Source organism: Schistocerca nitens, chromosome 5 (assembly GCF_023898315.1).
Source record: "Schistocerca nitens isolate TAMUIC-IGC-003100 chromosome 5, iqSchNite1.1, whole genome shotgun sequence".
Classification (NCBI taxonomy): Eukaryota; Metazoa; Arthropoda; class Insecta; order Orthoptera; family Acrididae; genus Schistocerca; species Schistocerca nitens.
The window spans coordinates 228129419-228153046 of record NC_064618.1 but is presented as its reverse complement, the minus strand read 5'-3'; the positions used below and the strand labels follow the sequence as shown (position 1 = coordinate 228153046).

Below are 23628 nucleotides of genomic sequence, written 5' to 3'. Positions count from 1 at the left end.
CTGAACCACGCTTTACAAGTTAGGAATTTATTGTCAGCATCTCTCAGTACTGTCTTACAAAGCATCAACAGGCACCTTTTGAAAAACAGAAACTGCTACATCTTCTGGTAATTGGTAGGATACCCAGTGACTGCAATCTTTCCCAATATCTAAACATTATAGAGAGTCACCAATCAAATCCCAAGAGTACAACGAATATGCTGGGATGTGCATGAAGTTTCTTCTTTAATCATTCTCCAAGCAATTGTGATTTCTTCAGTATTAATTGCTGCTGAAAACCGAAACCAACTCTTAAGATTTTTTTTTATTTTAAAATTGTTTAAAAAGAGTACCCACATGAGGAGATTAATCCAAATTTAAAATGCAGTTGCTCTTGCATCTTTTCACTCACATCTGTACGGGAAGAATCAAGGGCAACGATTTGTGTTGTTACCTTCCTTACTAACAGTAACAATGCTATGCAAAGCTAAAGATGGAAGACTGCTATCACACCAAACAATTTAACACTTTAACAATACAGTGTCCAAAAAGCATTACACTATAAATAAATTTTGCTATTTCTGTTGTCCACACAGCATTAGACTATAAATAAATTTTGCCTTTTCTGGTGTTCAGTTTGTAAGCTTTTGCTTTTGAAATGATTACATTTTGTGCAAGACCATAGCCACAGTTGACACAGCCATCTGCTAGTGGGACCATTACCTGAACACACAGCCTGTAAGTGTTGAACCTGAAGTTATTCGCAGCTACGAAAAATATTGTATTCTGTATTAATTATACAGTGTAATAATTCCAGTATGATTTATGGAATACTAGTGAGCAAAACTAAAATTTAAATACATCAAGTTTCATCTTTGTAGCTGAATGGTCACATGGTTGACTGCCATGCAGAGGACCCAGATTCAATTTCCTCCTGTTTTCTCCTCTTGAAATCTTTGTTCATGTGTTTTTAATTAATTTTATGTATTCATTTCAGTTTCATTTCTTTAGTTTTATCACCCTCTTTTTCATCCACATTATTGTGTTCATTATATCTATTTCTAATTTTATTTGAATTTCGTTATGCCTGTAACCCTTCTTTCATTTAAATCTTAATCTGTGTTATTTTGTTTGTTGGTTGATTGATTTGGAGGTGGGGACCAAACAGAGAGGTCATTGGTTTAGGGAAGGATGGGAAAGGAAGTTGGCTGTGCCCTTTCATAGGAACCTTCTCAGCATATACCTGAAGCGATTTAAGAACATCAAGGAAAACCTAAATCAAGACGGCTGGACAGAGGTTTGAACCATCGTCCTGCCAAATGAGAATCCAATGTGCTAGCCACTATGTCACCTCACTCCATTTTTTCCGTAGTGTAAGGGTTATGTTATAGATGTTTGTATGATGATTACCATGCAAAAAAATGCACAGCCAATATAAATGCATTATTTAGTTTTATTTAACTGATCGATCAGAATTTTCAAATAATTGAGTAACAGATAAATATAATTAAATTCATATTCACAAAAATTCTCATTAGAAAAAGAATGATATAAAGAAAAAACTAAACGAATGAAAAAGTTCGTACAGTGATTAAAATAATGTGACAAAGGAATAGATATAAAAAAATTACATTTAAACCAATTAAGTGAATAAAAATAAGGTTAGCCATTTCGAAAAAGATTTAAAAATAGAAACATTTACTACACCTAACAGCATTTGAACTTACAACCTCTTACATGTGAAGCTATTATCCTATCTATTACATCACACAACCAGACTAAATAATTCAATTTTTTTAACGTTATTCAGCATCATGCAAAATTTTGAAATTTTTTTTTGTCAATTCTTGCAAACGAGGGGCCACCAGGCTGAATGACTGCAGGGTGAGATACCTGGGATCTTAACCAAAATCACAGTATATTTGGTTTCAAAAAGTCTATCATACTGATAGGGCCTCTCCTTGTAAATTGCATCATCTTTGGTGCAAGCAGTTGTGAGCTGTTGTGTGTGTCAGGACATGTTTAATTGCTTCAGCAAATTGTGGAAAGGATACAACGGATTTGCATCAACTCCTGTATCAAGTTAAAGGAAACTACAGCTGAAACCCAGAACATGCAGACAAGAGGCATTTGGTGCAAATACACCGAGTCAAGCAAGAATATTTGAGTAGTTGAAGCACTTCAAGGAAGGCCAAGAATCTGTGAAAGATAAACATTCTGGTCAACAGTCAACATGCACAACATGTAAATTATCATGAAAGCGCAGGGTGTGATTCTTGAAACTGAAGGTCCACAATTCATAGTGTGTGTAACAGACTTGGGTTGCCATATGGTACATGTCAAAGAATTTTAGCCAATGAACTGAACATTAGACGAGTTGCAGCAAAGTTTGTCCCTAGCCTTCTCAACATCAACCAACAAAACCTCAGGATTCAGATGTGCACTGAGCTGCAGCAAAGAGTTCCAGACTGTCCTAAATTCTTATTCAGAGTCATAACAAGTGATGAATTTTGGGCCTACAGTTATGACCCTGAAACATAGCAGTAACAATCACAATGGGAAACACCATATTCTCCAAGGCTGAAAGAAGCTCCACAAGTTCGCTGCAACATGAAGTCAATGTTGACCATATTATTCAACTTTCGAGGAACAGTGCATAAGGAGTCTGTTTCATCTAGTCAAATTGTCAACGGTAGTTTTACTGTGAGGTTTTGAGACAACTGAAGGATGGCCAGAGTTAGGAAAAGGGAAGATTGGTTGGTGCACCACGAGAACACACTAGCGCACACCTCACTCACTGTGGAGGCATTCCTGGCGAAAAACATGGCAACCTTCACTACTCGTCAGACCTAGCCCTTTCCGAAAATGAAAATCGTGTTGAGAGGGCAACAGTTTGACTGGAATGAAGATATCCAAGTGGGATCTCAATGTGTCCAAAAAAACACCCTTCATCCTGTGGACTTCCAGAAGTGCTTCCAAAAATGGATCTGGGATCTTTGCATACATGCCCAAGGTGACTATTCTGAAAGTGATGGGACATTAGGACATAAAAATAGTTTTCCATTTCATTATGATTAAATTTTCAGATATTTTGTGTAGCATCTCGTGTAACTGATGCATACAGCCAATTATATCTCGTACTGGTTTGTTTTAATAATCGACACCTTAACTGAATCACGCTTAATATGACACTTTTGAAATGTGCAGAACTGCTGTTGTTGACTACTTTAAGGGAGTGTGGGTGAATGGAAGGTGAAAAATTTGCATGCTGAGGACACTGGATTACCACGCAAATCAGCATTATGGAAACTAACAATCTTCAAGCAACTGAGCAGCAATCTTACGTGCCTCTGAAGTAAAAAGCTGTACAAAATGAAATTTTTTTTTTTTTTACAATTTACATGCTTTAAACAAATTTTTCCACTATAACATCAGTAATGAGTGTATTAGTGTTCTTGATAATGAGGAACTAGAGTTCACATAATAATCTGCGAGTCAAACTGAGAAACAGTCAATCTATAGCAGAGTGTTTGCTATGAACATTAATAAATTAACTATTGGATATCTGACTGACACGTGCACCTTTCATATGGCATAGCACTGTTTCAGCAGTTGTTTGTCTGTGCTATATCCAACCTGCTGTATTTCTCTTACAGGGTGTACACACGGACAAGGAAAAAAAAAATTCCCAGATTTCCCGGCTAAAAATACACTTTATGCCAGATGAAAACATACTTTTTCCCTGTTAACTGACAGCATATTTTCTCTCTGAACTGTATAACTTATCAATCCTTTGAATGATTATGGTTTTATACATGGGCATAGCATTTCCCAGCACTTTAGACAGTGGGGGGGGGGAGGGAGGGGGGGGGGGGGGAGAGAGGGAGAGAGAAGAAAAGAAAAACACATTTTTGAAAGATCTTTGATGTGCAGCGACATGTACGCTGCATATTTTCGTATTACGAAAAGTATAAATTTGAATTCCACCAAACACCGCATGTTACTTTCCGAAGCATTGAAATCGAGATTGCGATGCGCTTTTGTAAGACGGTCAAAGCTCTGTCACGTGATCTAACCAGCAGATGACAGCAGGTATTCAGAGCTTAGGACACGTGATGTAGTCAGCCAATAGCAACATCACTGTTGAGTAGTGCGAACAAATAGTTCAAATGGCTCTAAGCACTACGGGACTTAACACCCAAGGTCATCAGTCCCCTAGACTTAGGACTACTTAAACCTAACTAACCTAAAGACATCACACACATCCATGCCCAAGGCAGGATCCGAACCTACAACCATAGCAGCAGTGCTGTTCCAAACTGAAGCACTTAGAACCGCTCGGTCACAACAGCCGGCTAGTGCGAACACACAAACAGAAAAAGTTAATGGTTTAAATTAATATACATAGTGTTGCTACACGAAACGCAAAGCTTTCACATATAATATTGGTCTATAAGAGTAATACACCGCAAGAGAAGCTAAGCTTTCACATATAATGTTGGTCTTTTATACGTGTATTACAATTTCAAATATATCATGTAAATGTGCCAGTAAAATTTTAATAACGACAGAAATGTCTGATCTTCTAGGCTAGAAATTCATCTAAATGGCTCGTCATCAAAGAGTTGATTTTTAAATGAGACTCAAACACTCTGTGATTTAAGAAATCCATCTTACATTTTCGCAAATAGTTCAACTTGCATAAAAGGAAATTTACTTTGATGTTAACGCTTTTCAAATCATTCAGAATCTTTTCCCGCGACCTGTTAGAAATAGGTTCATTTCTCCAGTTGCCAGAGAGCGCCAGATGACAGCCATCACCAAACTTGCGTAGCTACGATATCATAGGGAACCCATATGTTTGTATGTGTAAAACAACTAAAAGATCTTATATTATGCCATAAAAGAAACAAGACATCAGAGGATACTCCAAGAGCATCGGAATTTCGTGACCCATACTAAAATGTGCACATTTAAAGTGCACATTCGTATGTCCAGATTCCTAGTGAAGTAGGCCACGACCTGATATTAAGCTTTTCAATGTGGTTTTAGGGATGTAAATTTTCTTGGAGTAGCAGTACTGCGTTATCTCATGTTTGGTTCTTTATTATGGCATAATGACATATGTGCTAGAAGTTGAAAATGTGCACTTGAAATGCAGCAAACAGTGTGTGGAATTAAACACTTCGTTTCAAATATATTGTCTGCCTCGGCAGAAAAGATTAATAAAAGAAACTTCTTTAGCAAACCGACAAAAATAACTTCATTGTTCTGCAAGGCAATTAATGCATGGCTGTCAGAAAAGTGGAAATAAAATAAAATCTGAAACTAATAATGTATGTTAGCCTTCTGTAATTATGTGAATGTATTTTAATTCACTTGATAGCTTCCAGCCACAGAAATCTGTTTGTTTTCATTTGACGTGGGAGCAGTGAACGAAGAGGAAACAGCAAAATCACTAAATGTAAACACGGGTCACATGGAGACTACCCACTTCCCCACTATAACTCACACTGCTCTGCGCATCAGCTCCGGATGTATGATATTTCCGAACTGGGGCAATACCCTGCCACTCCCTCGAGCGTTTTGAGATAAGACGTAAAAATTTTTAAAAAATCAAATTTTGAAAAACATGTTCATTTTGTAGTGCAAATCTTTCTGAAGAGTCTGATGCACAAAACATACGTATTTGAGGAAATTTAAGACATGTTATTTGGTCGTAAGTGTGCCAAAGTGCAGTGCCCCGCCGCCTCACACAGCATTCTTCTATCGCACGTCACTGTATTTCGCTCTGTGGTATTTAAACATATGTATTTTGTAATGGGTGACATTAAACCATATTCGGAACAGTGGAAATTAAAGTGTTCTGTGCCGCCTCTCCTGCTTACAGTCTGCCGGTTTGACATCCTGTCCTCTCTCTCTCTCTCTCTCTCTCTCTCTCTCTCTCTCTCTCTCTCTCTCTCTCTCTCTCTCTCTTTTAAAAAAAAACTCTTCAGACAATTTGCACTCTTTATTCCCTGTCAGCTAACAATTTGCTGCTTTGTGTGACAAAATTAAATACAGGATACATAAACCCAGTAAAGACATGAGACAAGCAAGACAATACACATTTCTTCAATCCTTAGCTCCTAGAATTTTTTCCCTCTAATCTTGCTACAGCTTTTCATGGCGTGATTTCCTTTCTGCGAAAGAATCTATAACCTCAAAGTTTGTCAAACATTTTGCTACATGAAAAATCGAAATGTCGTTGTCTAATACTAAAAAAGCTGTTAATACAAATAGGACCCAAGACTGGTGTGGTTTCCCAATCTGATTATGTCAACTTTGTCACAGTCTGGTAGATAAAACAAAACAGGCCTTTCTAATACTGCAACAATTGTAACACACACCAAATAAACGAGACTGTTTTGGCAAAACTGTCTTTTTTGTAATGACAGAATATAATTCACAAAGTATCAATATCAAATGCCTATTAGGCCTACTACAAGCAAAAAGCTTTACGTTAGGAAATAGTTTCACACTTCATTAATACACTCCAGTTTCTCAAGCATGAAATCGGGAAGTAGTAGGACGAAATTTTTATACAAACTTGGAATTGTCATTGTTCCATAATTTGTGTGATGTCCCCGTTTCTTCTCTTTCCTCGTTCTAACAAACAGTCATGTTATCACTAATTCTGTAACTATTCCTGCCAATGTCAAAGCTTCTTCGCAGGTTAACTTTGCTAACTCTGCGAGAATCACCGGTTTAGTTATTCTGCGATTATTCTCCGGTTAGGCGTCGTTACATGTTCGTACAACGCATTTTCCACGCTTCTTCCAGAATAGAATTTAAAGCGGCTGCTAGCCAGGGACTGTACAACTGGCCCTTACTAGTATAGAGATCTGGCCAAAAATTTTCTGTCAAAGTTTCATTTTCTTGGATACACCGAGAAGGCAATACATAATCTTTCTTATGTGTTGTTCGTTTATTTTCACTCCTGTAGACCAAATCTATGGATTTCAGCTAGTAATTACAACAACACTCATCATTTGCAAACCCAATCAACCACACAATCAGACAGTGGTTGGTATTCATCCGTTCGGCCTTACTCCGCTCAGCCCTTATAGCCCTTTTTGTCGGTAGGAAAGTTTGTTTCTATATGCGATGAAGATTCCCGACAGACATCATGTACACTATGCACGCATTCACAAATCAAATTACGATTCATTCAGAAATCAACTTCGAATGTGTTCAAAAATGTTCAAAAACCGACAGGTATGCATATCCAAGTCATATGAATAATCGATAGAATAACGTGGACTGAATGCTAGTCGCTTTGTGAAACAAGGTTTTTTCCACTCAAGAATATGAATTTGCCCCCCCCCCCCCCTTTCCTCTCCTAGAGCTGGGCCTGCTGCGTATGCATGAATCTGACAGCATGGGCGCTCCAGTAAAATTTTTCCCGGTAGCATCCAGCTGCTTGCTGTGACTGCTTACACAGCCAACAGTCACATTTCTGTAGCCAGAAGCGGGAAAAGGTACTATTAAACTGCGCATTATCCCGCTCATAACTGCTAAAACGAATAATGTAAACAGTTGTGACATCACGTTCATCGGAGGCAATTTGTGGTTACAAAGCATTGCATAGTCTTCCAAAAGCCTTTCACATATTTTGCTGTTGGCAGACACTTGCATGAGCACCGTTTTTTGTTGCTGTATATGGTGCATTTCCTTTTAAATTTAAGTTTTATTTTCGTTTTTCTCTCTTTCATGTTTTATTGCTGCAGCATTATTCTGCAATAGCGGAATACAGTAATATCCTTTGTTAGAGTATCAGTTCTTACCAGTCAAAATTACAAAAATTTAACTGAAAACAAAAACAATGAAAAGTTTCCGGATTTCTAAAAAATTCCCAGGCTTTTTCCGGTTTTTCCCGGATGAAAAAATTCCCGGGTTTTACCTGGATCTCCCAGTTGTTCCGGGTCATATACACCTTATCTTAGCAATAGTTGTTCAGAAGTGGGGAGTGTGAATTATGATCAGATATTTATATAAAAGAATTTTATCTAACATAGGTCATGACTGTGTTGCATGTTAAACCTTGAAAGAAGAGATGGGATTTAATGCTGCGATCACTGTTTTACAAGACTGACCTGGAATACAACCAAGTTTCCCTTAAAACTTTCAGGCACACCTACTGGCAGCCTAAAGGATCTGTTACCAACAAGACCTTTGTTATTGCGATGGGAAATGAATTGTCTGGCCACTTTATTCTGCAGAGGCCATTGTTATCCAGTTTTCTTAAATTATTGAGACCACCACAGAAAAAGCAGTACAGAACATTCTCAGGCGCAATTGGTGGCCAACTAACGATCTTTCTGGTAATAAGATATAGCAATCTATGTTTTAACGCTGTATAAAGTATGGAAAGAAAAGTAGCTTATGCCTCAGAGGATTGTACTTTCAGTATTTGGTTAATTGATTTCTAAAGTCAGAATAATAAATTTAAAATTTCTTAGAAACATAAAAACATGTAGTACTTAAGACTTTTTTTGCACAATTGGTGTAAAAGTGTAAAAAGTCAGTTATATGTGGTGTTGCCAAGAGCCACATCAGTAAATGTGTAATAATATATAAAATTACTTAGTGCATTAAGCATCTTAAAATTACTTTATGGTACTTAAGTGACGCGTCAAACTATGAACAATTTTGTCAGTAGCTATTAATGTTTCTGACTGTTCAACAGCCATCAATGGAAAGGTATAATGCATATGTACATTATCACTTACCTCAGCACCACTAACAATTGCGCGACTGTAGAAATCTATAGCTGTGCTGTAGTCCCCACGAGCTTCCTCAAGTGCAGCCAAGCATTCCCAGTACAACGGTTCATCATCCAGGTTAGGAAATTTTTTTCGTATTAAATGAAGCCATTCTTCACACTGATCTCTTGGGTATGACTGAGGGTAGAAAAGGCGTCATGTACAGGTAAGCAGTAAAACATGCATGTTTAATACTGGTAACAATGTCAAAGCTGAGTGTAGTCAAGACAACTTACTCTCTCTCTCTCTCTCTCTCTCTCTCTCTCTCTCTCTCTCTGTGTGTGTGTGTGTGTGTGTGTGTGTGTGTGTGTGTGTGTGTGAGGGGTTGGAGGGGGGGGGGGGGGGGAGGATCCTTTAGAGGTATACCAGTATTTCTTCAAGGAACTAAACTACAATGTCATCAGTCTATCATTCACAAAACAAGCCCTAAAAGGTTTGTGCCATCACCAGTTAGAAGTAAAGGTCAGCAGGTCTTGTTGCCAGCGTGTGGTAATTGCAGAATTCATTTATTGGGGAAAACAATGATGCTTGGGGTTACAGTGGTTCCAGGAGATATAAAGTGAATGTAGGTTTATATCAGATAGTAGATTACTTGGCTCAGTTTAGTCTCAGTTAATTGTTGTAATGTAGTGTCACAGGTTTAATCAGAATTTTTGAGCATGTTGGAATTTATCACTGAAAAATTATGAATTTATTCACTGCACCATGAAAGAATAAAATGGAAGATATAAACAAATACTGTCAAGGTTGTTATTTTTATGATCAAGAACCCTTCGCGTTCTATTCAGCAGAGAAGGTAAGTAGTAATGTCATTTTTGTTTTAACAAAATCTTATTCATTCTTGGCACTAGGTGCTTCACTTTGTGTTGATGTACCAACAAAATCACCTACTAAGTGATACTGTACTCTGTATTATTGCAAATATATTAATTTTCTGATGAACCAATCAGACAGTTACTTTAGAGCATAGTGCTGTGGTCTGTTGTACTTCCTACTTTTCTAGTAAGTACTGAATCTGCAGGGAAATGAGTCAGAGCAGGTATAATTGAGTCATTGCTCATTGCAATAACACTGCCTGCAAACTGTGGATGTTAGGTATCTTTGTCACAAAAATGTTACTGTTCAATGCATCTGGGTATCTTAGTGGAAGCACAGCATATAATAAATGATGGTTATGCAAGGCTAAGCTTCAAACTTTCCCAGGTTTAAAAATGAAGACTTAGATCTGTTTCTAAGGAAGAAATCAAATGCAAGTTCTGTCCCTTCGCAGAAAATACTTAACTGGCTTGGAGAGTACATCACTATTCTAGTAACAGAGGAGGAACATTACAAATTTATTAAAAAAAGCATTAACAAACACCTTTCTAAATAAAACTTTGTTATACGTGTGAGGACAAGGACCCATCTGTATCAGATCTCGAAACAGGTAGGCTATTAAGAAGAATGCAACAATAAGAAAACTAGTTCTGAATTATCTTTAATTTTACAACCACGAATTAAATCTCCTGTTCTAATATTACGACAAAAACATATGTATTAACTTTTATAATACATCTGGTGTGAGACTTATAGTGAAAAATGTATTCTTGTTGATCTGATGATTATTTTATCAGTAAAGATACAAAACTGAGAGGGACACTAAAGCCAGCTGTATAACAGTGTTCTAATTTGAACAGTATCCTGCTGTTTTTTGACCTGTCACTGCACGATACTTTAAGATTGACAAGTTAGTAGCAATTTCGAAGTGCATCAATACAAAATCGAATATATACAGCATAAAAGGAAGTTTGATTGACCAATAGCTATGAATGGAAGTTGGGTCTTTTCCTTGCTCAAGAGTAATGATAGTTATAATATTCAATCACTGTGAGGGAAATTCACCTCAGAGCCAGATATGAAAATCTGATAAGGTTTTTTTCTGATCTGCATTCAAGTGTTGGATCATTTCCGTCAGAGCCTGGGGCCTTGTTGGGAGATGAGTCGAGGACACAACAGTTCCAACTTGGTAAATAGTTATATGATTCTCAACAGTGTACAGTAAAGAGCAGGAAAATGTCCTCTGCCTTTTATGTGCCTGGAAAAAATGAAGGTAAAATGCAGTCAAGGATGCCACTGCAAAGAGGATAGCAAAATGTTCCAGGCCATATGTCTCAGTGGAAACACCAACATGCTGCCAAAGGCTGGGAATAGTCAGCCATTTTAGGACAATTAACTCACAAAGCTCTGGCCACAGCTGGCACAGGGACATCATTTCCAAGGAGGAGATGTGCAAGTCCCAGCATTCATTCTTTTGACGTTTAACCCTTTCAGATATATGGGCTACATTTGACATTAAGATTCTCCACTATGGCTCTGATGTCTGACTGTGCCAGACATTTCCATTAGTGTAAAATAAATAAGAGTAGGGGAGAATGCATCAAGTAGAAAAATTGGATTGGAAACAGTTAATTAAAAACAGGCTCTTGCTTGTAACTCCTAAGTTAATGAGATTGGCCATCGAGGTGCACTAAATCAATTGTTAAAGAGCTTGTCGACACACTGCTTGAATGCTTTTGATTGTGTGAGAAACCTCTACAGACAGCAATATTATTTCCAAAACTAATACATCATACAATGTCACCATGTCAACATTTGAAAATTTCAGTGGTAAAACTTACTGAGTTTAAGAAATATCAATTAATTCAATGCATCTGGAATACTTACTGCAAGAATGAGCTTATGCAGATCTGAGAGAATGTTTTTCAGGTCTTCCAGATTGCAGTTACCAAAAACATTTTCATTATCCTCTATTATTTTTCTTACTTCCTGGTCAGGGTGTGCAAGAGATACTTCAGAACCCACTTCAGCAGTTCCTGCGTCTTTGTTTCCTTCCAAAACTTCAGTTGATAGTGCAACTTCTTTATCTGGTTTGTCAGAGGCTGGCTTGTGAAGCCCAAAACATCGAAGGTGGCTGAATGCATTTAATGACTTTCCCCTTTTCTCCAACCAGTTGAGCAAATTCCTCCTTCAAAACAAAACTGTAGCTGTATTGCATTATATTCACCATTATCATAAAAATATCTTACCGACGTCAAAAACTAAAATTTAAAAACATTAAAATCACATTCCAAATGCAGCACAACACTTCATAGCATTTATAATTTATTAGAATCCTCTGCTTACTTCAAGATATGGGGGGAAGTTAATGCTTCCTGTCTCGTGTGGACGTGTGTGTGTGTGTGTGTGTGTGTGTGTGTGTGTGTGTGTGTGTGTGTGTGTGTAATCAGTGGGGGTGAAATTTAATGACATAATAAGCAATAGAAACTTGTTTGTATTAGTACTAAAAGAAGTGTGATAGCTCCAAAGCTACTGGACGAGGAACACTTTCCTATACATATACATACACTCCTGGAAATTGAAATAAGAACACCATGAATTCATTGTCCCAGGAAGGGGAAGCTTTATTGACACATTCCTGGGGCCAGATACATCACATGATCACACTGACAGAACCACAGGCACATAGACACAGGCAACAGAGCATGCACAATGTCGGCACTAGTACAGTGTATATCCACCTTTCGCAGCAATGCAGGCTGCTATTCTCCCATGAAGACGATCGTAGAGATGCTGGATGTAGTCCTGTGGAACGGCTTGCCATGCCATTTCCACCTGGCACCTCAGTTGGACCAGCGTTCGTGCTGGACGTGCAGACCGCGTGAGACGACGCTTCATCCAGTCCCAAACATGCTCAATGGGGGTCAGATCCGGAGATCTTGCTGGCCAGGGTAGTTGACTTACACCTTCTAGAGCACGTTGGGTGGCACGGGATACATGCGGACGTGCATTGTCCTGTTGGAACAGCAAGTTCCCTTGCCGGTCTAGGAATGGTAGAACGATGGGTTCGATGACGGTTTGGATGTACCGTGCACTATTCAGTGTCCCCTCGACGATCACCAGTGGTGTACGGCCAGTGTAGGAGATCGCTCCCCACACCATGATGCCGGGTGTTGGCCCTGTGTGCCTCGGTCGTATGCAGTCCTGATTGTGGCGCTCACCTGCACGGCGCCAAACACGCATACGACCATCATTGGTACCAAGGCAGAAGCGACTCTCATCGCTGAAGACGACACGTCTCCATTCGTCCCTCCATTCACCCCTGTCGCGACACCACTGGAGGCGGGCTGCACGATGTTGGGGCGTGAGCGGAAGACGGCCTAACGGTGTGCGGGACCGTAGCCCAGCTTCATGGAGACGGTTGCGAATGGTCCTCGCCGATACCCCAGGAGCAACAGTGTCCCTAATTTGCTGGGAAGTGGCGGTGCGGTCCCCTACGGCACTGCGTAGGATCCTACGGTCTTGGCGTGCATCCGTGCGTCGCTGCGGTCCGGTCCCAGGTCGACGGGCACATGCACCTTCCGCCGACCACTGGCGACAACATCGATGTACTGTGGAGACCTCACGCCCCACATGTTGAGCAATTCGGCGGTACGTCCACCCGGCCTCCCGCATGCCCACTATACGCCCTCGCTCAAAGTCCGTCAACTGCACATACGGTTCACGTCCACGCTGTCGCGGCATGCTACCAGTGTTAAAGACTGCGATGGAGCTCCGTATGCCACGGCAAACTGGCTGACACTGACGGCGGCGGTGCACAAATGCTGCGCAGCTAGCGCCATTCGACGGCCAACACCGCGGTTCCTGGTGTGTCCGCTGTGCCGTGCATGTGATCATTGCTTGTACAGCCCTCTCGCAGTGTCCGGAGCAAGTATGGTGGGTCTGACACACCGGTGTCAATGTGTTCTTTTTTCCATTTCCAGGAGTGTATATAAAAAAACTATATTAGTTTACTCTGTTGAGTGTCACCATGTTACAATTACTTGAACCTAATAATGTAATTGTTCTCAAAGTACTGAATTAAAAATTAGTACTATTCCATGTACCTTAAAACCTCTGGTTGTGGAGTGAATGATACAGTTTTCAGAGGTGTTTTCGTTTGAGATGTTCCAAATAAAGTCATTCGAGATTTCCTCAAAGAAGAACGGTGTGGGGTATCTGCAACCCCAACACGAGTCTCTTGTCTATTAGGTCCTCCTGCAGACTTGTATGCTGTAAGTAATGAAGAAACATGTGATTTTTAGCACAACCAACTAGATCATTAAAGAATTAGTAGCAAATTTCATACTTCATAAATGCATAGCATTAGAAACAATATTTACAGTTCTTATCTATTCATTTGAAATTGCAGCTTTCTAATTTTTAAAACATACAATTTATGAATTATTCTGATATGACGCAAAATTCTACAGATATTTAAACTAGCAGACATTTTAAGCACAAAAAATTAGTGATGCAACTGTTACACATTACAGTATGTAAGATGTATTTCCAAATGCTATAGTGGGAAAATTTGATATATATGCGGTTTGTAAAATGTGAAGTTAACTATAAGACATTAATGCTTTCTGCCAATGATGCACAATAAGAAATCTTGAGAAGGAAGTTAAGACACAAACACTTGGCATACTCAAAACATTAAAATTTAGGAATAAATTCTGCATGTAAGGAAAACATTGTTTCAACGTACATCTCAAAGCACCTACTTTCCTAGTTATAAGCCTCAGTTACATTTGCCATTTGTATGAGAGACCATTGCTCCTTTGAAGTTTACTAAGTACTGTAATCTGATTACTTATATGACTTATCACCATCAATCAGTCACAGGAGATTTACTCAAATGATGATGTTTCTATTGATTTCTGTGCATGTGCAAGTAAATTCTAAAATTTTAATTAGTAACTGAGTGTAATGGCATACAGAATCATTTAATGTGATATGTCTGTCTAAAAGTAAAGGAATATAAACAAAACACAGTATGCTGAAATACGCTCAACACAAAATTATTATGCAATGAAATTTACAGTAAAAATGAAATTAATGTTAATCATTTGGTACCATAGTTTCAAGTTTGTATACTAGTTACACTTGTGTATGGTGTTCCTTAAGCATACTACAATTTCATATGTATACATACTGTAAGTGATGATACCAATTATATGTAAATATGTTTCCAAGTGAATAAATCCCCTTCTATTCCATATATGTTTTATTCCGTTTTTAAGAGAAACAACTAAACACAATTGGAGTATGAGGGAGACACATTTATGTTGGGTAGACCTTTCCTCAGCTAAGATGAGTCAGCACAGTAATCTAATATCCAAAGAGGAAATCATAAAATCATTCAAAAGCTACTTTAAATGTTCGTTTCTGATTTTGCTCTTGACTATACTGAGTTATTAATGAAAACAATGACATTCCAGGAACAATACCAAATGAGCTATGAAGAAAGGAAAGACATCTGGATGCTGTATTTAAATACAAATTGTTAAAGCTGAAGACAAGGTAAAACTAAAGGAACTATCAAACTTGACTGTAGAGGAACATAATTTGCAAAAATAAACTATAATTATCTCAGCCTCTAATTTGCAAGATACTTGGTGAAACTGTTGCCAACTTTCAAGTTAAGAATGAAATAAGAGACCGGAGTGCTGACTATAAATTACCTTTCTGATTTAATAACAAAATTTTAGAAAATGTTAATAATGCAGAGCTGTGGCACACTCAGCTCAAAAAAGAATATGGAATTGTTGACAGACAAAAGTTAGTAGAAGTTCATGTCTATACAGAAAGAACGATGTGCAAACCCCATATCTTCTACAGTCCTATTTTTGTGAAAGATCTTGCAGAGAATTTAAGAAAATTCTGGTCCTTTGTAAAGTCACTAAGCAGCTTAAAAGCTTCTACATCTACAGAAGGTGGAGATAAATACGGAAACAAAAAACAATATTACCATGTCTAATATTATGTAGAAAGCTTTAGCATTCAAAACACGTTCCAGTTGTCTCAGAACGGATACAATACAGGTCCTGTATTATTTTCAAAGCAATCTTCCTGCAAAATAGTGGCAAGCTCAAATCACTGAACTCCCACCATGTTTCACTGGAGATGTTAACTCTGCTAGAAGTTGGAAACCGTCATACAAGACTCATCCAACTAAATGACAGTCTTCCATTGCGCCATAGCCCAGGTTTCATGTCTTCAGCGCCATGTTTTCCTGTTATAGGCGTTTGCATCACTGTTGAGTGGTTTTGGAATTCCAGCCCACCCTGCAATTCCCTGCTGACGGCACTCCCTTTGTGTTTGTCACTGGCAGGATTCAAAAGTGAGACAGTCAGTTCTGCAGTGACTTTTGCAGCTGATTTATTTTTTTGTCACAAGCTCTTTAATGACTCACTGTCACTATTACTCAGAACATGCTTTCGTCCACAAGGTTTAGCAAATGATTTTTTTTCATTTTCCCTGCAGGCTGTATACATCTTCGTTATGGTGCCTCTTTAAATACCAAACACTTTGGCTAGCTTGTTTACAGATACACCCACAAAACGACAACAATTTGCCCACATTTGAATTCACTTAACTCTGATATAATGCACTTACAACTACACAGAACACTGTTCTGACCACAACTGCCATCTTAAATGTACTGAGGACATTGCACAGGTGGTGTTCATGGTCAAATTTTTCAGTGTAACCTCCAGGCTTGTCTAGCATCTGTATTTATGTTCAAATATGCATATCTCACAGTGTTCCCGTATTTTTGCCCGACTACATACATCTACACCCACAATCTGCAAGCCACTGTATGATGAATGGTAAAGAGTACCATGTACCACTAATCAGAGCCAGGGAAGACCTCCTGTCTATATGCCTGTGTACAAACCCTAATTTTTCTCGTCTTCGTGGTCTTCATACAAAATATAAATTGGCAGCAATAGAATCATTTTGCTGCCAGCTTCAAATGCCAGTTCTCTCAATTGTTTCAATAGTATTTTGTGAAAAGAATATCTTCCTCCCTCCAGAGATTCCCATTTGAGTTCACAAAGCATCTCCATAACACTTGTTGGCCAAACTCACCCATAACAATTCTCTGAATTGCATTACATTCGGTCTCACTTAAATCAGTAAGGTACAGCACAAGACGACAGCAAAAAGAAAGTTAAAGTTTAAAGTCTTGTGTTCAAAAAATTACTCACGCAAGACAATTGTGCTGACATACGACTGATCCATTAAATTCCTTATCCTTATATTTCAGCCTTATACCTTCCAGCAGTCTTCAAAGTGAGCAAACAAACAAACTGCAATACTTTTTCCATTGTTTTAAACCACAAAAAACAAATGCCCGAGATGCTGATCAGCAGAAAAAAGAATGCCAAGTTATCAATGTGTTATAAGCTGCACTGCGGCAACATCTTTGCACGTTTTCTAAAGAAAGTGTCAAAGTGCATGATTTGTTTTCATTGAAACTGTAAACTTTGTAAATTAAACTCTTTGCCAAACAAATTTCACATGTTTCTTTCACCACAAAGTCCCAAACAGATGAAGATGACACTATATCAGTGCAGGGCCATTCCATGAAAACTAACAGTTTTGTTACATCTGTAACACTTCCTGTTTATCTTTTTTGTGGCTTTACTACAGCACACGTGTGACAATGCTGCTAAACATCATCAGCTCAAGGTATTGTACATGCTGACAGTGGCTCAACAATAAGCAGGGATTAAGAATACTGCAAGAGGAAATGAAAACTCACTGTGTGAGACCTTCAGCACAGAACTGGACAGAGCACCTGAGACCCAGGCAATGGACTGACTGCCAAAGGAGACCATGCCAGATCTGTTGTACGAGCAGAAGGGTGCTGAGATGGAAACAATAGTCAGTCCACTGGCAGCAGCAGAGGTGAGGCCACATTCACCATAAAGGAGGGAGGACGATGATGAGGGCAGGTCAAAGTCATAGGCTCCATGTTGGGAATCACTGGAACAAGCTTCACTGAGGCCCAAGGCCCCAGGCAAAGGGAGGGCGACACAGACCACAAAGGATGCGTCAATGGTGTAGCACACTGCTGCAAGTGGGAGGCAGCTCCTGGAATAACATAGTGAACAGCCCTGCCGCCCAGCTAACTGGAAGCCCGAGTAGTAATAATCCAACAGGTCACAGGTGCAACTAATTTGTCTGATGGTCACCTGCTGCAGACAGACACCCCACCTGAACACAAACAACTGCCAATCTTTGTGGTCCAGCAGAATACCCAGCAGCCAGCCCCACTGCCAGTTTGAAGGTCGGGCCCCAATGGCAGTCCGGGAGGGGAGGGGAGGGGCATGTGATTCATGATGCAAATCCAGGAAACACCATGGCTGGCAACCATGCAGACATTCTGACAGAATGCACCCATCATCCAGCATCACCCAGTATATAGCCAAGTAACTTGACAACGCATAATTGCAGGAAGAGGCAGACTCTGGCTACTTCATCTGAGTCTTCAATGTCTGCATGAAGGGCTCCATCACTGAATGCAAAAATCTTCAAACTCCTGAAACATAAATTGCAGACTTATTGGACATGGTCCTACGGGATCCCTCAATGGCAAAAATGACTGCCAATGCGTGAACAACTGCAGTCGACAGTGTAGAGGACAACTTTGTTACGTGTGAGAAATGTCTAAGCATCAACTGCAAACCACTACAAGCTGCCCAAAAATAGACCTGCGAAACTGACGTCCACCCTGTCCAGAGGGTATCCTGGGACTGGCCACAGGTAAAACTGGCAGACCTGGTTCTGTGCACAGGCACCACAAGCCCACACCAAATGTTCAGTGTTTGATCTATTGCTGGCCAGTAGATGTGGCACAGTGCCAAAGCCTTCATACAGGTCCCAGTGTGTAAGATTTAAAATATCTGCTTCAGCTGTAATTGTTTAAAAAACATGACTGGTTTCAGGAAAGTTATATTCCCATCTTCAGGTGTACATACCATCACGTTCACCTGTTCTACAGTGCAGTCCGGTGTTTGTGGCACATGACCATCTTGCAGCTGACTACTAAATTTGGACATCTGAAGATGGGAATATAATTTTCACAACACCAGTCACGTTTATAATGAACAAAGTCATAACTGATGCAGACATTTTCAATCTTACCATCCAGCTCAGTTGCAGATGGTGTTAGAATACTATGCATACCCCAGAGTGACTCAGCAGCAACTGGAGTACACGAGGACTGAGGGATGACAACTTCACTGCTCCTTTGTGATGAGCATGAGGATCAACCGGACAGTGCCAAGTCAAGCCCACAGGAGGAAAAAAAAAATAATAAGTATGCCACACTGCAACTGCACCCACAGTCAAGTTCCAGGCAACCTACCTGGACAGCAGAAATGATTAGCTGGGAAAGCGAGTCAGCTATCAGTGGGCAGTCCTATATGGTAGCTTGGAATGAAGGGCCAAATATGGAAACTAGCAGTTTGTGGGCAGTGATTTGAAGGATCCACGCTTTAAAAAAAAAAAAAAAAAAAAAAAAGACTTTAAACCTTTTAATTCTGAAAACAATAGAAAGTGCACCCTTTCCCACCTGTGAATAATTAAGCTGTGCCTTGAATGCATCTGATGTGTAAGCAACAGGCTGTTCAGTGCCATATTGGGAGGCATGAAAGGCCAGGGTTCGAGAAGCCTATTAACAATCAACAGATCAGACAAACCTAACGTCCTTTTACCCATGCTGATCAAGAGGATGGCACACATGCTCAGCCTGAGGAATGAACATGGCACAATACAAAATCTTGCCCAAAAGAGACTCGAGTTCCTTCAGATGTTTGTGCTTCGGCAGGTTTTGCTGTGTTCATCTATAGGGACAAGCATCTTTGCTAAGCACATCCCAAAAAATGTACCTCCGGGTAGAAAAATGCACTTTTCTAGCTTGCAAAGAAGGCCATTCTCCACAAGGCATTGTAATACTGTCTGTATGTCTCGTAAATGCTCCTCTACTGTAGAACCTGTAACCCAGATGTCATCAATGTAGTTCCTGCAACAGGAAATGTCCTCAATCGATTGCTCCAAATATCATTGATGAATTACTGGCACAGATGAGATTCCAAAGGGCAACTGGTTGAACCGGTAAAGCTCGAAGGTGGGTATTGAGGACCAAGGAAGTCTGAGAAGCTGTGTTCGTTACTCAGTGGTAACCGCAGGTACGAATCATGCTAGTCTGTTCGTGCAAAGTAATGCCCCTTCGCTGTATACTTTTAAATTATGTGCCCGTCATTTTGATGTTAGTACTTCAATGTCAATTGTACAAATGTTACATCCGTAACCACGGAATGACCCTGCATTGTACTGCCACAGTATTTGTTGAGCTGTATGAGTAAGGCACACCTATGGCATTCCATGCATCTTTCCATGATTGTATGAGTCATCTATTGGTTGATCCAGTCTTCTAATCTTCAACATTCTCCTGCAGCACCATGTTTCAAAAGCTGTTTTCTACACACCTGCAGTGTATCATCACACTATTTTTGGGCCATTCCATGTCAATGATGACCATAAAGGATTTTGATAACACAGTGTAAACATTCAAACACATCCTCCATGAGCATAGGTAAAGTTTTACTTTCGTCAATATAATACTTGAGCCCATAGCGCAACTTTCAGCAGTGCACCCCGAATTTTTGACGACTTTCAGACATAATATCTTCAGCAATATTTTCTGGAAAGAGACAAGATTGCCATATTGTACAACTTTTGTGCTCTCTTCAATAAATCAATAAAAAAAGATCCTTTGTGCACTTTTAGAGAGGATAATTTGAAGTAAATTTGGTCAAAAATAGGCACTTAAAAAAAAATTGTTAAGCGTAGCTTTTTATATGTCTGGAAGCAATTGCAGGACAAACTTGACTCTCTGTACATAACAACTCAATACAAGTTCTTAGAGCACAAAATTTTTTCTATTGCTTCCCAGTAATTCACAAAATGAGGACGAAATTTTTGATTTTTGTAAAACCCCAAAATGGGTATTTTCAGAACGTTTTCACAAAACAGAGTTTTATGCAGACTCCTTTAAACCATTTCCATTAGAAAGGCCATGTTCTAAACCACCTAAAACTGGATATTGTTTTGCAATGAGAGCATACGAGGCCCTAAAAAGTAAGGTGAAGATGCACCGAAAATATGCCCATATTCCACTGGTACTCAAATGATATCTTCTATTATGTTCTACAATTGTTTTGCACCCTGGAGAAGTTAATATCAATAGTCCTGATGACCAGGAAGTGAGACCCAGTCACAGGAGGGGATGGGGGGTAATCAGGTACTTCAGCCTGTTTTTATGTTAAGATAACTACAGAAACTGGTTAACAAACTTCACATTTTAAGAGTCAGTCAAAAAGTAATACCTCCCATATTTTCCTCTGTAAAACAATTTTAAGTGAATAATTTGAATTTTGCACTATTTCACAAAGTTTTCAGGAAGGGAGGTGGAGGGGGGGGGGGGGGGTGTAGGAGCAGGTGAGTTTGAATTTTAATTCAGTTATGGAGGACTTGCTCTGAACAGAAATGTATGAAGCATCACACTATCATGAGATCTTTGTGAAAGAACCAGCAACATTCTCAGCATTAATGTGACTGAAATTAATGAGATTGTACTGGATGTGGAGCAGTGCAAGTGGAAAGTGTAAATGTCATTAGAAATATATACATCATCTACCTGATCACACATTTTATATATATAACTTATCTGGTACCTTGCAGTTTTTACTGAACCTTCTTAAGTTTAGAATGGACACACTAATGCCCATTCAGTTGTGTTATTAATCCCATTTTATAACATATCTAGAGTATTCAAGTTTATATTCGAGTTGCCTGTCAAACCAACTGCAAGAAAAAGAACTTTTCTTGTAAGATAGGCTATCATCTTAGACAGGATAATTGGTCTGGCTCTAGTGTTGAGCTAGAGCCACAAAGATTTACCAACACACCCACAATCTAGATCTAAAATGCTGGGTACCTCATTTTTAATAATCTCCGTAACTATTCAGACAATTAAGTAGCACCAGAATTTGTCTTAGGGAACAAAAGCAATTTTAGATTAACAATATGTAGATAACTGTTTTTTTATAATAGAGGGAAACATTCCACGCGGGAAAAATATATCTAAAAACAAAGATGTTACTTACCATACGAAAGCGCTGGCAGGTCGATAGATACACACACAAACACATACATACACACAAAATTCAAGCTTTCGCAACCGACGGTTGCTTCGTCAGGAAAGAGGGAAAGATGAAAGGATGTGGGTTTTAAGGGAGAGGGTAAGGAGTCATTCCAATCCTGGGAGCGGAAAGACTTACCTTAGGGGGAAAAAAAGGACAGGTATTCGCGCGCGCACGCACACACACACACACACACACACACACACACACACACACACACACACAAGCAGACATTTGTAAAGGCAAAGAGTTTGGGCAGAGATGTCAGTCGAGGCGGAAGTACAGAGGCAAAGATGTTGTTGAAAGACAGGTGAGCTATGAGCGGCGGCAACTTGAAATTAGCGGAGGCTGAGGCCTGGCGGATAACGAGAAGAGAGGATATACTGAAGGGCAAGTTCCCATCTCCGGAGTTCTGACAGGTTGGTGTTTGTGGGAAGTATCCAGATAACCCGGACGGTGTAACACTGTGCCAAGATGTGCTGGCCGTGCACCAAGGCATGTTTAGCCACAGGGTGATCCTCATTACCAACAAACACTGTCTGCCTGTGTCCATTCATGCGAATGGACAGTTTGTTGCTGGTCACTCCCACATGGAAAGCTTCACAGTGTAGGCAAGTCAGTTGGTAAATCACGTGGGTGCTTTCACACGTGGCTCTGCCTTTGATCGTGTACACCTTCCGGGTTACAGGACTGGAGTAGGTGGTGGTGGGAGGGTGCATTGGACAGGTTTTACACTGGGAGCGGTTACAAGGGTAGGAGCCAGAGGGTAAGGAAGGTGGTTTGGGGATTTCATAGGGATGAACTAAGAGGTTACGGCAGAAAGACACTCTTGGTGGAGTGGGGAGGATTTCATGAAGGGTGGATCTCATTTCAGGGCAGGATTTGAGGAAGTCGTATCCCTGCTGGAGAGCCACATTCAGAGTCTGATCCAGTCCCGGAAAGTATCCTGTCACGAGTGGGGCACTTTTGTGGTTCTTCTGTGGAAGGTTCTGGGTTTGAGGGGATGAGGAAGTGGCTCTGGTTATTTGCTTCTGTACCAGGTCGGGAAGGTAGTTGCGGGATGTGAAAGCTGTTTTCAGGTTGTTGGTGTAATGGTTCAGGGATTCCGGACTGGAGAAGATTCATTTGCCACGAAGACCTAGACTGTAGGGAAGGGACCGTTTGATGTGGAATGGGTGGCAGCTGTCATAATGGAGGTACTGTTGCTTGTTGGTGGGTTTGATGTGGACGGACGTGTGAAGCTGGCCATTGGACAGATGGAGGTCAACGTCAAGGAAAGTGGCATGGGATTTGGAGTAGGACCAGGTGAGTCTGATGGAACCAAAGGAGTTGAGGTTGGAGAGGAAATTCTGGAGTTCTTCTTCACTGTGAGTCCAGATCATGAAGATGTCATCAATAAATCTGTACCAAACTTTGGGTTGGCAGGCCTGGGTAACCAAGAAGGCTTCCTCTAAGCGACCCATGAATAGGTTGGCGTACGAGGGGGCCATCCTGGTACCCATGGCTGTTCCCTTTAATTGTTGGTATGTCTGGCCTTCAAAAGTGAAGAAGTTGTGGGTCAGGATGAAGCTGGCTAAAGTAATGAGGAAAGAGGTTTTAGGTAGGGTGGCGGGTGATCGGCATGAAAGGAAGTGCTCCATCGCAGCGAGGCCCTGGACGTGCGGAATATTTGTGTATAAGGAAGTGGCATCAACTATTTTTTTATTATCACATAGATAGTGCAGCCAGTTCTGGGTAATTTTATACCTTTTAAATTTAAGGAACCAAGA

The 23628-nt window shown here is 40.0% G+C and overlaps 1 protein-coding gene across 1 annotated transcript in view; it reads right to left on the bottom strand.

Moving 5' to 3' along the window:
• The window catches only part of LOC126260093 (uncharacterized), a 113433-nt gene that overhangs the window by 28517 nt on the left and 61288 nt on the right, over positions 1–23628 (bottom strand). Inside the window, exons 6-8 of the mRNA XM_049957308.1 lie at positions 13706–13871; positions 11487–11787; positions 8751–8921 (exon numbers count right to left, since the gene is read on the bottom strand). Of these exons, the coding sequence (XP_049813265.1) occupies positions 8751–8921; positions 11487–11787; positions 13706–13871 (638 nt within the window). The remainder of the gene's footprint in view (positions 1–8750; positions 8922–11486; positions 11788–13705; positions 13872–23628) is intronic.